Genomic DNA, 17,569 nt, shown 5'->3' with positions numbered 1-17,569 from the left:
TTTGGGTGGTGGATCATTCTCAGCACTGCAGTGATGCTGATGTGGTGATTACATATTTTTATGTGTTACACTGGTATGAGTGGTTTAGACACAGCAGGTCTGCTGGAGTTTTTAAACATCACCGTCCACTTTAGTAGACCAGCCTACCTTGTTGGTCCACCTTGTTTATCTAAAGTCAGAGACTTTCTCCTCTGTTGCTGCACAGTTTGTGAGGGTCATCCTTCATCAGAGTCCATAGGACATTGTTGATGGGATATTTCTAGTTGGTGGACTATTCTCAGTCCAGCAGTGACACTGAGGTAAAAACTCCAGTCATACCAGCTGATCCAGTGTCTGATCCAGTCTTACCAGTGCAACACACACTAACACAACACCACCATGTCAGTGTCACTGCAGTGCTGAGAATGATCTACCCCTCAAATGTTACCTGCTCTGTGGTGGTCCTGTGGGGGTCTTGAATACTGAAGAACATGACGAAAGAGGGCTTATAAATTATGCAGAGAAATTTGTGAGCTACAGTCTGTAGATATAAGGTGGTGCACTTAATGAAGTGACCAGTTGGTATATATTATGTATACAATGTTCCCAATTCTTCTGTGATTGCAACCCTCTTTGTCTGCTATAGTATATCTGCTGTGGTGGTCCTGATCATTGAAGAACAGGATGAAAGGGGGCTAACAAAGTATCCAGAGAAACAGATGGACTGCAGTCTGTAACTGAAAGATTACAAAGTGTACCTGTGTGGTTCGTAGAGCTGATAATAATGGAAAAGGTGTGTAGAAACAAAGAGGTGTACTTAATGAATTCAAAGTAATAAATACATTCTGATCTTGATTTAATTTAGCACTGCTAATACTGAGAAACACATTGGAAGGAAAGAGTACCATTTAGAATTACTTTGAGTATTGCTTTGAGAGAATATTCACCATGATGCTATTAAACTAAACACTAAAAATGATTATTGCATTATTACAACTAATAGAAAAGACTGAAATGTCAGAAATAAAATCAAAGAATTGATGAATAAAAACAAGAACTAGCTCTGCTAGATAATGGACCTTTCAGCTTTTTTTAACCTTCAACTCTTCTTGACCTCTAACTTAACATCTATCTGCTGATACATTCAGGGTATTTGCCTTTGGCCACTTTAACTCATTAAAATCTGCCCACAGTAGTTGGCCAAAGTAATATTTATCAATGTGTTGAATAAGAGCATTGTCTGCTACCATGTTTTCTATCACTGTATAAAAGAAGTTCTATGCTGCCTTTATTGTTGGATGCACTGCAGTGGTTCTGAATGAGACTGCTCATTCAGCGCTCAATTTGACTCAGTAAGCATTTATTATAGCTTTATTTAATCAGAGTAATGATAAAACATGACTGAAGTGTGAAATGTATTTCTATTCATGCTTTCTTGTTTAGAAAGTTTGCAGCAAAATAGAAATCTACAGTTTTTTTGGACTTGTTAGACTGCACTATTTGCATGGCAACAGCATTGAGAAATCATGTTATTACCATAGAAGTGTAGATTTAAGAGTAGAAATAGCCACTTTCTTGCATCTACCTTAGAAGTGAACCTGGTTAAACTGGAGCTGTAGTTGTTTCTGTAGTCACTACATATAGAATTATGTATGGTAACTACAACTTCCACTACTCTGTACCTTTATCTGATCGGAGGATAGGGAGTTCCCAGTTGTTCTCAGCTATGAATTTACATTTGCAGTTATGAACTTGAAGAATGGGAACAGACCACATGAGCCAAACATGCAGGTGCTAATGTCTATCCAATAAAAGTTCTCTGTGCAGTGCTAATCATAACCTCCAAACAACTGCTGAAAGCAAGCCTGTACGTCAAATGCAGGCTGCACACACAAGACAATCAAAATGGTCCTTCATATCTTCATATCCATGCCCCCACCCCTCCTCCCACCTGCACCATCAACCCCCACCCATTCCCTCCACCCCCAATCCCCCTTTTTGGAGCAAGTGCCCCAGTTAAGAAACCGCTTACACCCCTCTCAGTCAGAGGTTTCAACTCTTGCTTTTTCCCACAGGGTATGTACCAATATGCAGGGAGCACATTTCGACAGATGCCATCAGAGAACAAGCATATGAATTACCAGGCAGGCTGCCATCTTTGAGTTCAGACAGAATGGCATTAATACCAGATGAAGAGCCCAAAACAACAACAGCACAACAACATGAAAGCCCAAAACAACTGGGACCAGGTAAAGGTTTCATCATTTTATATATTAATGGCTTGATTAACAAAGACTCCGAACTCAACCACCACCAGCGAGCAGCTCCCCCTCAACCCTGCAAAAGTTGTGACACCGCTCTGCAACTGCTGGCAGAGTTGAGGGACTTTGCGGAGAGAGAGCGAGAGTGAGAGAGAGAAAGAGAGAGAGAGGGGAAAAAAGATCCAGTCAGCAAATCACATCCCGATTAATAAAATATATGCCACTGTTGACCATGACTTATTCAAGAGCCATTATATATTCATGCCTACAATTAAAGAAAACACAATCGTTTTAAAATTAAATGGCTGTAAATATTAGCATTACCCAATTAAGTCACAATTCGTATATTAAGAAGGCAGATTAGCTGCTGAAGTGCATTCCAGCGAAACGGTTTGAGTTATCATGTTATGAGAGAGAATGCGTTCGTGTCGAAGTGTTGTACTATTTATCCGGGTCATTTTTTTCTTTCGGCGTGGATTCTATTCAGCAAAACAAGGATGGAATATACTTAAGTGATTGTAGTTTTTCTTTTTTTTGTATATATATTATACCCAAGCATTATTAAAATTATTACATGACATTTCCAGGAGAAAATAGTAAACTTTTCACTGCTTACATTTTTATTTTTTACATTTTTAGTACTTTATTAAAAATCTTGAAGGCCATGAGATTTCTTTCTATTTCTAGAAATTTCTCTTGCCAGTCAGTTGACTTTTCACACATTTATGGTTTTTATGAAAACATCCAAGCAAATTCATATCGGTGTGAAAAGATACTTCCCAGAGCTACATCCTTTAAAAAGAAAGTTCTTCTAAGGTTCTTCAGTAAAGGCAAAGGTTATATATTGCATCCTGCTACTGGCTCATGCTGCCGTGGGAGGTGTGGCCATGCAGGGCAGCCACGTGCTGAGGCTCTCCGGAGGTGCCGCACTTGTGGTAGGAGAAACATTTCTTGAGAATAAGTTGTTGTTTTCTTAACCCCGTAAATGGTCGGGGCCCACCAGCAGGCCCAAAGTTTTATTACACTCTTCTATAACAAGAATATAAGAATGATAAGAATAGCTCAGCTCATTTAGCGTTGAACTCAATGTAGTTACTGAATCACTAGTCTTAGTATGTAATAAGCCTAGGATTTTAAGGGGTTAATGATGTGCACATGTGCTATTTGTGCGATTCTGTGCTGGGCTCTGTGGTAGTTGGTGAAGTATTAGTGCTTACTGTAAGGTGAAAATGTGGCTGGAAGTGACCAGCCTGCTATCTCAGACATTTCAGTAGTGCTGAGCAACGGTTCTCCCTTGCAGCTGTGTTCAATAAAAGAGCATTCATCGTTGAAGCATGATGTTTCCCATATCTTCTACTACGCCGATGCAACAATATCACTGTCAGAAACCTTGTATCTCCAAAATGGTATCCCTACAGAGGAAAAAAAAAAAACTTTCTTAACTTGTAAAAGAAGTTAATGTAACAAGAAATTAATGTAACAACTAATTTTGGAACATTTCTGTAGAAGAAAAGGTTCTAAACAATATCAGAACCCTTTTTGTTGCTATATAGAACCATTTTAAAGAGGAAGAGGAAGCGCATGTGTTCCTTAATAGAGAAGAACCATTTTAACATGAATTTACATGGTTCTTTGAGGGTTCAGGGTTCTATACATAGTCGTTGCTTTTAGTAAAGAACACTTGAAGAACTCCTCTTTCATGTAACCAGAACTGCTGATTAGTTACCACATCATACACCAGCACATCACACACCACCAAAGAAAAATTTTATCTGTTAAAACATTCAGTTTTTACTTTTATACACTTGAGTGTGTTTAAATGTTGAATTACCCTCAAAGTACTCATGATTTCACTAAAGTATAATTTTTCTATACTTTTTCCACTCCGGCAAGTCATTTGATGTGAACCAAGTGAAGACATGTTAAACAGAACCATGAAAAAAACCTTCATTTTCATAATGGCAGGACACAATAACACTACAGGCATTATGTAAGTGTTACAGTACTAGAAGATGTGATTGGATAAACGATGAATAAGACAATGGTTAAGAGTTCTATGGATAACAAAAACCTTATCTCCAGGCACAGCAACATGTGTAGTGCAGAAATGAGGAAATCAGGCAAAATAGCGAATGGAATAAATTAGGTCCAGCATGAAGCAGGGGTTACTCTGGCAAGAATACACAAACATCAACCCTGCAGGAGCTTGCACTGGAGAAGAGCGTTAATCTTCTGCTGAAAATGAGAGAAAGAAAAAGAGAGAGGGGGAGGGGGCATTCCAGTTTGATGAAGTTTATGTTCAGTGCATATTCCCACATACTTAGTTTTCAGCAAGGCAAAACATTCTGTTCATTTTTTGGTTTAACCAAGATTTTGTTTAACATGAGACACTTTCTTGGGGAGCTGCATGTAGCACCACATCACTGAACGCTTGTTATCTTTCCTTGTTATTTTGCTTTACTTCATTTTAATCAAAAAACTTGTTTGACATTAATAAGTCAAGTGAAACTGCTTGATACCACATGAAGTACATTATTTAGGTTAAACAACATTTTTTTTTTTACAAACAAAAGAGTCTTTTGAGCAAGACAATACAACCATGTAAGGTTCCCTAAAGAACCATGTTTAAAAAAAAGACATTTGACTATGAGGAAAATTTAACAAGTTAAAAGAACATTCACATGCTGCAAAGTTTCTAACCAATTTAAAGGTTCTTTCTAGAACCCTAACATTATGTGGACGTTTTTGAAACTTAAAAAAAAAACTCCACACTTCTACATACAGATCATCTTCACAAAAATTGCTGAACCAATCATTTGAAAGCTTTTCTTGGGACCCAAGAGGTGTTCTTCTATTGATTCTTGCAAAGATTCTGGCACCTTTGGTTTTAAAAGTTTGCTGTAATAATTATTTGCAAATCTTTCAAAACATCAAACCTAAACAATGTGGTGTCAAGCAGTTTTAATGTCTTTATTTCAGTCAAAGTCCTTTGATTAAAATGAACCAAAGCAAAGATTTTTAATCAGTACAAATCTTGTACATACTTCAAATCAACTCCTTTTCTATGTGTTAGGGTGAAAAAGACCACAAAGTATGATGGCAGTTTATAGATGATATTTCATTTTTTACTTAAACGTGTCTAAACTGTAGACAAGGGGTCAGCAACATGCGCCTCTGAAGCTGCATGTGACTCTTTTACTGCCCTTTTGTGGCTGCACAAAAGAATTCAATTTTTAGGTAAAATAAAATAATCCTCCTTTGCAGTAAAAATGGTCTTAAACGCTGGAGATAATGTATAACTGCTTATTCACCCTTTAACCCTGAAGATCGGCATGCAGACTGCTGGTCACCATAGCAACACAGACAACAGTCTTTTCTAGCTAGTAGCTAAGGGAAAGGCAAAGAGAAAGATTTAAGATGAATATGGATAATTTAGAGACTAATTACTGGCATTTATAATCACTCCAGCTGGTTTCTTGATGTGTTTAATCAGCAACGGGAAACTCTCAAACACTAAATAGTTGCGAAGCTGAAGTCAGCTCCTCATTCGCCAGCTCCTCATTCGCCAGCTTCTCGTTCGCCAGCTTCTTGTTCGACTTTTCATGTTCCATCTTAAATGGTGCAACAGTTAGCTAAGCTGACTTCAGCCTTGTAAAAAGTCGGATGTTGAGAGACATTTTACAATAAACTATTCCACTTTTTTGTAAAACTTTCCTGCCGGAGATGCGAGAAAAGCTCTTAAAACAGATTCAAAGTAAGTCTGCATTTTTGGTTATATTATATTTTTTAGCATGTACTAGTACATTAGCACATACTGAGACATATTTACAGCCAAGTTGGTGAAACATTACTTCAATAAAATGGATATAAAATGTTGTGGTTCCCAAGGTGGTTACATTTTTGTTTAAAATGGCTCTTTTTAACATTTGGAGTGCCGACCCCTGCTGTAGACGAATCATTCCTTTAATGGGGGAGGGTCTTTTGATTTTGGTTTTTGTACTTCTGATGAAGGCCTTGCATGTGCACTAAAACGTTGTGCCTTTAACTCATGTTATAGAATGAGTGTTACACCTTGTTTTCCTCTGTGGAAGACTCAGCAGGGCTCTGTTTACAGCATGTGACGTGAGCAACTAAAACAAGCTTCATCCCTGCCTGACAATGAAGATGTAATGTAATGTAGTCATTTTTGAAACAAGCCCTTATAAATAAATAACAGCTAATGGAGCGTCGTCCATATAGAAAGAGATGCCTCCCCCACCACACCCCCTCCCCAGCCCCCACCTCAAATCCGTAGCAGTGTGTTTGGATGGCATGTCCTGTTAGAGCAGAGTGAATGGTGTTAAACAGGCCTTAGTGCTGTCTCAGCTGCTCAGCGCGCGGCGAGGCGTCTGATAGCTGCCTTCCTGCACTTACCTCCCTTATTGATAATGGGCCATGCTGCTGAGGATTAATGCACAGGTTGTGTAATGGAAAACAATGCAGTCATGAAGGCGCTGAGCATTCCATGATCTGTGCCCATCCATCTTATCATCAGAGAGGATTGATTTAAAAACAACACCACCTGTTAAAGCTGCTCTGAGAGCATCTAAATAGAAAAGATAGTTTTCTAGAATGTCCTGAATGTTTTTGATGCCAGTGAATTTGTCCCATACAAGTGCAGTGAAAAGTCAGGGACCTCTCATTTATTCCATTTCCTGTCAAAACAGCAACTGAGTAACAGTTATTCATTTTCAAGAGATATTTCTGAGGAGATCAGTTATAAGATAATCTACTTGCATAAGGAAGGGGAAAGTCAAAGGAAAAAAGCGTTTCCAGAGTTGGAGTTGAAAAAAAATATTTAAAAACATAGCAAAAATGGGACCCCTAATAACCATGCATGACCTAGTAGACCACCAAACTGACATCATCAGATAAACAGTACTTTCGTCTTTGAGAGATAGCAGAAAATCAAGCTCCACTCTTGCTTCGGATCTGAAAGAATCCACTTGTGTCTGTCCATCCTTCCACTGTGAGAAGACACCTCAATGCTATGGGCCTGAAAGGATGTGCAGCTGTCAAGAAGCTCAGAAAGGGAATAAACAAAAAAACAATAAATCAAACAAAGAAGCTGCTGGTGTTCTCAGAACAATGGACAGACCTTAACATCACAGAATGTGGAATCACTTGTGTTAATGATTATCGCTATTTTATTTAATAAGAACTTATACTGTGCAGTTTTAAATTATTTCTTACACTAACAACTATAATTTTTACAATAACAAAAATGTATTTAAATCATAAATAACATTTTGTAATTAGGTCTATACAGTCATTTTTTGTTGGGTTATCTATGTCAAGATTTGACCATAATTTGAAGCATTATTCTCAGTATTAATTGTAACTTCACTCTCAATACTATAGATTTACTAATTATATAATTCATATTAATTGATCACTTTAACTTAAAATGGAAAAAGTCAGACCTGAACTTCTTGACCCAGAATGTAAACTGATTGTATATTTCATTCCTTGTAATTCTAATGTAATTTAATTTACATAATTATACAATATGAATATAATTTATGTTATGCAGCTTTCTCAGTAATTACCAAATCATCTCCAGGTTTTCTCATCATTCTGAACAATCTAACCTTCATTTTTTATAGCTTCCTGCTCATTAGTGGAAACCTGTGGAGCCTAGCATGATATTTGAATCATTTTTTACAAGTATATGCAAAAGAATTGGTTTCATATAATCAAAAATATATACATATTTTAAGCTACATATACATATACATATTTTAAGCTTTTGTAAGGTAGTGCAATGTGGGTCTCATGTTCACACAATAAACTAGGGCACAGGCACGGGACTTTCCATTGAATTTGACCACCCACAATCTGATATTTCGAGCAGCAGAGGTTAAAGAGACAGTTTGGGTACTGGGCTCTTTGGCTTGTCTTTGATTGTCTGGGGTCAAACAGAGAGTACAGAGCATGCAGGCAGGCTTGTAGGAGGAGCCCTGAGAATCAACCCCTAAATCACTCACTCTACTACCACTTTCTCATCCCTCTCTCTCATCTATATTAATCTCATACGCACTTCAAATCAACATCTTTTCCGTTTTTACAGTGAAATAAACCACGCAGTATGATGAGGCATTTTAATCAATGGCATTTGATTTTTCTTTCTGCTGAAAAATTCCATACTGTAAAATAATTGCCCGCTTTTAAACTGCATCCTTAGCTTTTTGGTTATTAATTTTAAGGCTTATTATTCAGTAACAGCTCTAAGGTAACCAGGATACTTTGAAACTAGAAAAGTTATGGACACTGAAATAAGAGATTAGATTTACCTTTAAAAAATTAACATAATTTGCGCATAAATACAATATATTGAATCAACACAGTTTTGTCTTTCAGGTCACTTTTGGTAACAGTTGTGCTGATATACTTTATTCATCTGAATATAATATATATAAGTTAATTCAACACACTTTTTCATGAGAGTGAGGAGCTCACAGGAAATATGGCCTACATCCAATCTTAAATCTAAAGATGATTCTTGGCTTGTTTGTATGGTTCTAGTAAAAACATACAAGAAACATATTCAGGCACTTTTGTTTTTGTTGTTTTGTATACCTCCTGTGAATGTATTGACTTCAAATGTACACATGTAATGTCTTTGACTTTGTAAATATGAACAAAAAGTATGTATTCTTAAATGAAAAGGAAGATATGAAAGGAGGGAACTGGTGGGGAAAAACATATTCAGACCTCACAATTTAATAACATTATTATTTTGCAGCACAGCCTTTGTTGGCTCATACATTTTGGAGATAAGAAATATTCAGCTTTTTGCAGCATTGTGTTTTAATATTTGCTCATTTCTCTCAGCACACTGCCTTCAGTTGCTTATGAGGGTCCCTGTGATGGTCTCAAATTCTTCCTAAATTCACAATTGTATTCAAATCAGGAGATTGACTAGGCCAAGCACCTTCACCTTCCTTTTAAAACCTATCTTAAGTTATTTTTGCTGCATGTTTGGCTGTATAGTCCAACTTCTCCCCAGATTCAGTTTCTTGGTGGCTGAGATTAAATTCTCCTCTAATATGTTCCAGAACATTGCTCCATTCGTATTTCCTTCAATGATGTGTAATAAGTCAGGACTGTTTGCAGGGAAGCAGACCCACGTCATGATACTCCCACTTCCTTACTTCACAGTGGATATGGTGTTCTTGAGATCATATTTGCAACCCTTCGTCTTCCAAACATGGTGAGCGTAAGAATGGCCAAAGAGTTCTTTATTTGTCTCCTCTGACCAGGGCACACTGTTCTAAAAGAGTTCTGATTTGTCTACTTGCTCATGTGTTAAGGCTTGTTGTGTCTTGTCTTATAACCGAGGAGTTTTGGAATTAGGAATTGCTTATTGTTGCTTTCAGGTTGTCTTTATATGTGCACAGGAAATGAATACTTGTATCCCCTCACTGTAGAATTATATTTCAGGTGGAGGGTCTTTTAACTTTAAAAAGTTTCTTCACACTCCCACATCTCATTTATTAATACAGTCCTTTAAAGAACCATCTCAGTGAAGTGTTCAAAAGTGGCTCCAAAGAACGATCTATAGGACCCTTATTTTAAGAACGTAACCATGAGAGTGAGTTATGAGAGCAAGGCCTTTAGGGTTTGAAAAGGATTAAGAGGAAAAAGGAGGGGGGCCTGTCTGATGAGGGGCAGCATAGTCCCCCCCTGCCCCGTCTCATACACACCATACACACACACCGCAAATCTCCAATGATCCTCATCAGCAGTAGACAGGCAAGGCGGGCTGTGAACCGCTGCTGTTTCCTCTGGGGCCTCCCTCCTGGCTGGGGTTGGGGTGGGGGGGGTGGAGAACTGCAATCCCACCCAGTCAAAGTGCTCTCTCAGACACACACACACACACAGAGCAACTCTCCACAGGAAAAGCTGGAGACAGAATGCAGAGCAGCACCTCACAGCAGCCTCGGCATGCAGTGGCAGCCCAAAAGGGATCCTCCTCTACTTTGATAGTTGCTTAATTACTCATGTGATGCCACACAGATGTCTGGGGGGGGCTCCAGCCGAAAGTTCGCCCCACTCGTTCGCTGACTGACTGACTGAGTGACAGGATCCAAGGGAAGGCAGACATTTAAGGAGCGGTAGGTGAAAAACCAGGAGCCATTCATAATTTATCAGCGGAGCAGTTTACAGGCTGTCACGGATCCCTGTAGTGCCAGGCTGATGCTAAACTGTGATGCTACTTGAAGGGCTGTCTGCTAAATAGTTCTTTGTGTACCAGGTGGCGGCAGGGACTTTGAACAGGAAATGCATCTCGCCTCTGAAGTGTTTCTCTGCTGTCACCATTATGAAAAGAGGCTCGAAAGTAGTCTGAAGGAGACGGGACCTGATTAACTTTTGCTTTTAGTGAACGTTTGTCTTGGTTTTACTCTTTTGACGTGATCGCTAAGAAGAATCTTAGATCAGGAATAAGATTTTTTGCATGCTCTGATGGCTTCGCTACTTGCTTTTAGCCCTTAAATGGCCAGGAACAGCCGGCATGTCCAAACTTTTATTACGCACATCTATAACTTGAGAGTAACTCAGCCAATTTGCACTGTAGTTAGTGAATAATGAGCATTAGAGTTTAATAAGACTGACTTTTTAGGGGTTAATATGCATGTTTATAATGGCTTGTGATTAGAAACAACTGCTGACAGGTTAGAAATCCATGCATGTAATCATTTCTTGAACTTCATAAGCTCTGTCTAGAGAAATGTTACAGGTTCAGAGATTCTTAAGAAGACCATTTCTGAAAGTTTCTGATTAAATTATTATTTTTTTTAATTTCTAAATTGTATTACCTACTAAAAAGCCACAGAACAGCTGATGATAATAGCACTTCACTGTTTTACTCTTCATATTGTTTATAGATTGCGACACAAGATTGAGTTGTTTTGATCTTCTTCAAAACCTTGCGTTCTTGAGTGCTATCAGTCATTGGAGTACTTTGTGACTGACCTGCTGTGTCTAGATTCACAAACATTCTCCCCACACACAAATCCCTCTGTTGTGTAACCGGCTGTGGAGGGGTCTAAAAAGTTTGCCTCTTTCATGTTGAAGTGGCCCTTTGTTTGGGAAACCGCCAGTCCAAAATCTCAAATCAGAACCAGAGGGAGAAGAAGCAGCAAAAAATAAAGAAATAAATAAATAGAAAAGGAACAGGAAGGGGGGGTGGGGGTGGGGGTGGGGGGAATAACGCAATAGGCCTGCCACAGCACTTGTGTGCCATTAGCACCATGCCAGCGCTGATGGGTATTTGCAGGGGATGATGGGAGAGGCGACGTCTCGTCCCGTAGCATCACAGTAACTCATGCTGGCACACTCCATCTGTGCTCCTTCACTAAATCCCTTTTGAAGTTGCGAGGAAGTTTCACTGATCTGTTGTTGTACTTTTAAACAATTCTCTTTGATTTTGTCACATTCGGAAGCCCTTTCACGGCCGTGCTGCCGTTTGTCTTTGTGTGCATTGTTCCAACAAGAGACAGAGTCAAATTATGCTAATACAAAAGAAATGAAATCTGTCTCAAACTAAGATTTGCTCTAAATTAAGCCTATCTGACGTTCTTTTGTGTCTCTCCTGTCCCTCAGCCCTGCCGTGTCTATAATTGGACTCCTATCAGCTTATCTGCAGATCGGAGAGTGGAATGTGTTCAGCAATGGTCTCTACGACACTACACGTGTTGTTGCTAATGGCCGTCATGGCCGCTGGTGGAATGGCTCAGATAAACAGCACAGAGGAGCTTCCCGGCTCTTCCCAGGCCTTCTCCACCACTGTTCAGCCCATGAAGACCCACAGCGGGCCAGAGAATCTCCCAGGCCCAAGGCCTACTTTCAGAGAAGCTACAACAGGCAACAGCACCATGAGTCTGAAAGACAAGAAACGCCCCCCACCCTGTGTGGTTTCAACCTCCGTTAAGGCCGCTTTCAAGGTCATCAACACTATCATTTCCTGTGCAGTGTTCGTGGTGGGCATGGTAGGCAATGCCACCGTGCTAAGGATTATCTACCAGCACAAGTGCATGAGGAATGGGCCTAATGCCCTCATCGCCAGCCTGGCCCTAGGTGACCTCATCTACATCGCCATAGATATTCCCATAAACGTCTACAAGGTAGGCACCAAGCCCTGAACTTCTCTATCAACAGAATTTAGCTCTGAACTCCCAAAGATGCAATTAATATTTATTCAAATTATATCATAAGCCTAAGCTCTCAAGATAAGATATCAAAAACTCACTCCAAAAGTAGTGAAAAAGCAACATTTGGTGTCAAAGCTTTTTTAGGTAATTTAAGCTTATAATCTTAGTTATCTCAACTGGAATTGCTTAAGTGGTTTTTGATGCTGTATGGTATAATTTCACCTAAACATATATGACATTCAGGTCTCTGCTGCTGATTTTGGGTATGTCACATACTTTTTCCATATTTTTCTCCATAACTAAATATCTGCTGTGCAAAAATCAGAGACCACCCTTAATTTATTTAATTTCCAGTCAAAATGTTCAAGTTCAAGTTGTTCATTCCATCCCAGAAGTAAATGTAATATCACATTTCTGTATTTAATGTGTCCACTCCTCGCCTTGCCTTTATTACAGCCTATGTTCTTTCTGAGAGACGTATTTTCAGGTATTTTTCCACAGCTCCAAAGTTCAGTCTTAGAAGTTAGTTGCATTTTCTGTGTATTACAATCCAAGTAATCCCAAACATATTTCATCATATTGAGGTCTAGACTCTGGTGTGGTCAGTTCATTGCCCTGAGAACACGAGCAGCTTTTTAATATGCAACGTTTCTTCTTTTTTTCTATTTCCTTTCCTCAGTATCAGCTTCTTGACAGCTACACATTCTTTCAGACTCATAGTGTTGAGTTGTCTTCTCACAGTGGAAGGAGTTTTCTCAGATCTTAAGCAAAATTGGAGCTTGATTTTCTCCTCTCTTTTAAAGATGAAAGCTTTAAGTACTGTTTATGTGATGGTGACAGTTTTGGTGGTCTACCAGGTCTCGCACAGTTGTTAGGAGCCCCATTTTCTCAAAATCGTTTAATAATCTTTGGAACTCCAGTTTTGCTAACTCCTTTTTTTTTACTGATTTTCTTTTTCCTTTTCTGTAATCAAGTGAATTATCATCAGATTGATCTTCTAAACTATTAATAACTTGTACTTAATGGGTGCTTTAACTAGAAATTAAATAAATTAAGGCTAGTCCCTGACTTTTGTTCAATACTGTTGGTCTCACATTTCAGGAGACCATAACATATTCTAAAAAAAATGTTCATGTATAATATTTGGTTTTAATTCTTTTAAAACCAAATATTATACATATTTGTTGACTTTCGTATGTATGTGATCCATGGTGTAGCCATTTTCAGATCCTGCTTGATTTTGGAAGTTCTTCTCTCCACTCGTGTCTTCAGCATGTAAAATGCTTCTTAGTAGAATTGAGGTTGACTCTTTGACCTGGTCAGCCAAAAATGTTATACTTTGTCACTAGAAAGCTCATTTAGCAGTTGCTTTAGCGGTATGTTTCAACTTTTTGTCTTTCTGCAACATTGAGTTTTTAAGTATTTGGCTGCTGGCAGTCGCGTTATCAATACAGATCAGATTATGAACAGTTTTGTTGTTTCTCCACATTTTTCTAATTCCATCACTCTGGAACAGGTTCATCTTAGTCTCCTCTGTCCATAAAAACAGGTTTATGTACTCATCAGCAAATTGTAGCATGACATTTCTGTTCTTGAGGCTTTTCAGTGGTTTGTATATGGTAGCCATCCTAATGAGTTCAAGCTCTTCTTGTCATTATGGCAGTTATATAGCAATCTAATGCTAGACTTACATTATGGAAATTTTTTTGATCTCGTCTGTAGTTTTTCTTCACAGCTGTGAAAGTATTCTTTGCTCTTCCACTACAGTGGTTGTCTGTGTGTTCTTGTATCTTATCAGTGTACTGCACAGTTGATCTTAGGATGCCCAACGTTTAGCTCTGTCTCTGATTTATTCTTCTAATGCATCATGATGGGCTGCTTTATCGGCATTAATGCTTCTTTGGTCTTTATGTTGAAGAGAAAGCAGGGGCAGCCTCTAATGCTTCTTACAGAACTCTAGACCTTTTAGATTAGCTTTTATGATCCCCCAAAGTGGGACAGGAGAGCATAGAAGAGCTGTAATTCCTGTTTGGTTCATCCAACATAGATGTAAATAACCTTAATTTGATGTAACGCTGATGTTCTGAAAACCCCACACTGTCAGAAAAATTATACAGGGAGCAAACAATGTAAATGTGTAGATGTACTTCAAAGGTAAAACAGTGGTCATTGTTGTCATTTAAGGGTACACTGTCTTCACTTTCCCAGAGGAATGGTGCATGTATGAAATGTATGTAATAAATTCCAAATTAATTCCAAAGATTTTGCATTTAAACTCAAAAAAATGGAACAAAAAATCTTCAAATGCCCCACAACAAGTTGGTTTCCAGTATCATCAAGGACTCGACATGTGTATACCTTCTACAGTCCTTTCGAGAAGCATCTCCAGTGGCTCCTCATGAAGCTGCTTAAGAATAATCAAGAGTATGCTAAACTGCATTCTGGCAAAAGGGGTTAATTTCCAAAAGAATCTAAAATATAAGTCTATATATGTTATTTCATACATTTGGTGCCTTCACTGTTATTCTAAATTGTAGGATATAGTGAAAACAAGGAAAACCTTTCCATAAGTTGACTTTTCAGTTTAGGTAAAGTGTAGTAGCTTTTTCTGAGGGTGCCTAGTCACTATTTTATTCCAGACACATCATGCTGGAGTAAATAACCAATGAAACAAAAATTGTGTCACTGTCCAACTGACCTAATCATGCTCTTTAGTAACCACTGTTCTGAGTGTGGTCAAGCATTAAAGAACAGTGACAAAAATCACGTTCAGCCTAATAAGAAATTGTAAACTCAGTTTTATCAAAATACTTCCATTATTCATTTCAAATTTAATTTATTTTGTATATCGCTGTTGTTGGAAGAAAACCTACTTTACTTCTAATGTAAGTCAGTGGAACCAGACTTTTTTCCAAGTGATTTTGGGCTGTTTCTTTTAGTACATTCATCATAAATTACACACAATGTAAAGGACAACAGGGATTTTCAAATTATGTCAAAAACTGAAAAAACGTCAAAAATGGAGATACAAGGTTTTTTTTCCGACAACAGCGATATGATTGCAAGCACACACTGTTATAATAGATCGATAACATGACATAAGATAATATTGTAGCCTATACTCTAGCACTTTGCACTTCCCATCCTGCTGATATGAACAATATAAACTACACTCCACAAGCACAAATATTCATTTATGCCTTCACATAAAGAGTTACTGTTAAAAAAACAAAAAGGCTACTACTTAACGAGAGGCTAAACTATGCATGCATACAAAGTGTACAAATGGAATTTTTACCAACGTTCCATAAAGCTTTTTGGCTGAGCATGTGTTGATGTGTTGAGCATGTGTTACAGACTGCGCTGTATCTTTTTTTGTCTTTGTTTTCCATGAAGTAAATAAGAAACCTTATACAGTACTATGCAAACATCTTAAGCACCTAAACACATAGTTTAAAACCAATTATCTTGGCAACACTTACATGTAAAAAATACCATAAATCATTAGAATACATGCAAATAAACATAAATGCAGTAAAAAGTAGCAAGAATTTCTGGTACCACTTTTTTATAGTCCACTATAGATGCTTTGTAGATGCTCAGTCTGTCTTTAACCAACATTCAACCAAAGATCTATTAAATGTAATTACACTTAAAATTCTAGACCTCTCCTGGACACTGCATGGACTCTTTAAAAAGATGGTTCTTCAAGGGTTCTTTTGTAAAGGGACTGGTTCTGTTTTCAACCATGAATTATATGGTTCTTCGCATGGTGAATGTGTTGTTTATAGTTGTTTATGTTCCATATGGCTCAATATTGAACCTTTTTAAAAGTGTTTCTATATAGCACCAAAAAGGGATCTGCTATTGTTATGATGTTAAGCTTGTAGCAATAGAGGAACCCTTTTTGGTGCTATACAGAACCGTTTTCAAAAAGGTTTTATGCAGAACCATAAACACATTCTGTGTCAATCTGAAGAACCATTTCACCATGCAAATAACCATTTAGAACTCATGGTTCGAAACCCTTGAAGAACCATCTTTTTAAGAGTGTAGATTTATTAAATTCCATAACCAGCATTATTGTTATATTAGTGTTTACCTTATCAAATAAATACTTACTGCCCAGATAAATAGATTTGAAATTCAATTTATTTAGGTGTCTAAAATGTTTGCACAGTACTGTATATGCTGTACATGGAGAGAGGGATAAAAATAGTTCTAGGACTGAAAGTTAGAGGTTGTAAAGCAGAAGGACACAGTGTGAAATTTAACAGCTACTCAGAGTCTATCTCTCAGCACACTGTGCTGTGGTCACAGAGTGTAGTGATGAGGGCAGCAGGGATAGGGCCAGCTAAAATAAACACAGAGGTTTGGACAGAGTGCCCCAGCCTTACATGGCCTCATGTGTTATCATTTGTTAAACTCTGCTCTTATCTCCTCTCATCCTTCAGGCCAGCATTCAGCAATATCTGCTAAGCAAAGACCTGCACTGAAAAAATCACTCAGGGTTAAGAACCCGCTTACACAGCCTGTATCAGCTTATTCTGACGCAGAGTGGGCTCAAATGTGCTCCAAAGGTCATTTCTTAAAGGCGGAGATCAATTAATTCTCATAATCTTCGAGTGTGAAATAGATTCAGGCATGGAATAGAAGAGCTATTTTGGTTAGGATTTCATTGTTTTGTGTCTAATAATAAAGAGCTTTTCCACGACTAGTGCAGTAGGGAATTTGACGACAGGGATATAAGCCTGGCTTTTTCCAGTTTACACCTTTACCAAAAAGATGATTAGCTTGTTTTGTTGAAATGAAGTCCTTCTCATGTTGATTGTTATGCACTATCCCATTCAGATTTCAGCCAGTGAACTGTCTCCACTTCTGATAATGTTTCTATGTTTTGGTTGTGTCAGTTTCCTTCTTTTCAATGATAAACACACTTGTGCCAGTCTTCTCCTTTTCAATGATGCACCCTTTTTTGGGGCATCCTCGGTAACACTTTATTTCGATGGTCCACTGGAGATGCTTTGTAGATGCTCATCTGTGGACACTTCTGTAAAATACCTTAAGTACTTATTTTGAGTTAAATGCTTAATAGCTAAATTTAAAGCTTATGTTTATACTTCTGTTTAAATTTTG

The 17,569-nt window shown here is 38.1% G+C and overlaps 1 protein-coding gene across 1 annotated transcript in view; it reads left to right on the top strand.

Moving 5' to 3' along the window:
* The first annotated feature begins 10,139 nt into the window (after positions 1 to 10,139).
* The window catches only part of ednraa (endothelin receptor type Aa), a 31,228-nt gene continuing 23,798 nt past the window's right edge, over positions 10,140 to 17,569 (top strand). Inside the window, exons 1-2 of the mRNA XM_036574926.1 lie at positions 10,140 to 10,396; positions 11,886 to 12,406. Of these exons, the coding sequence (XP_036430819.1) occupies positions 11,942 to 12,406 (465 nt within the window). The 5' untranslated portion in view covers positions 10,140 to 10,396; positions 11,886 to 11,941. The remainder of the gene's footprint in view (positions 10,397 to 11,885; positions 12,407 to 17,569) is intronic.

This window comes from Colossoma macropomum, unplaced genomic scaffold (genome assembly GCF_904425465.1).
Source record: "Colossoma macropomum unplaced genomic scaffold, Colossoma_macropomum, whole genome shotgun sequence".
In the NCBI taxonomy this organism is placed as follows: domain Eukaryota; kingdom Metazoa; phylum Chordata; class Actinopteri; order Characiformes; family Serrasalmidae; genus Colossoma; species Colossoma macropomum.
This window is presented reverse-complemented; position numbering and strand designations above follow the sequence as displayed.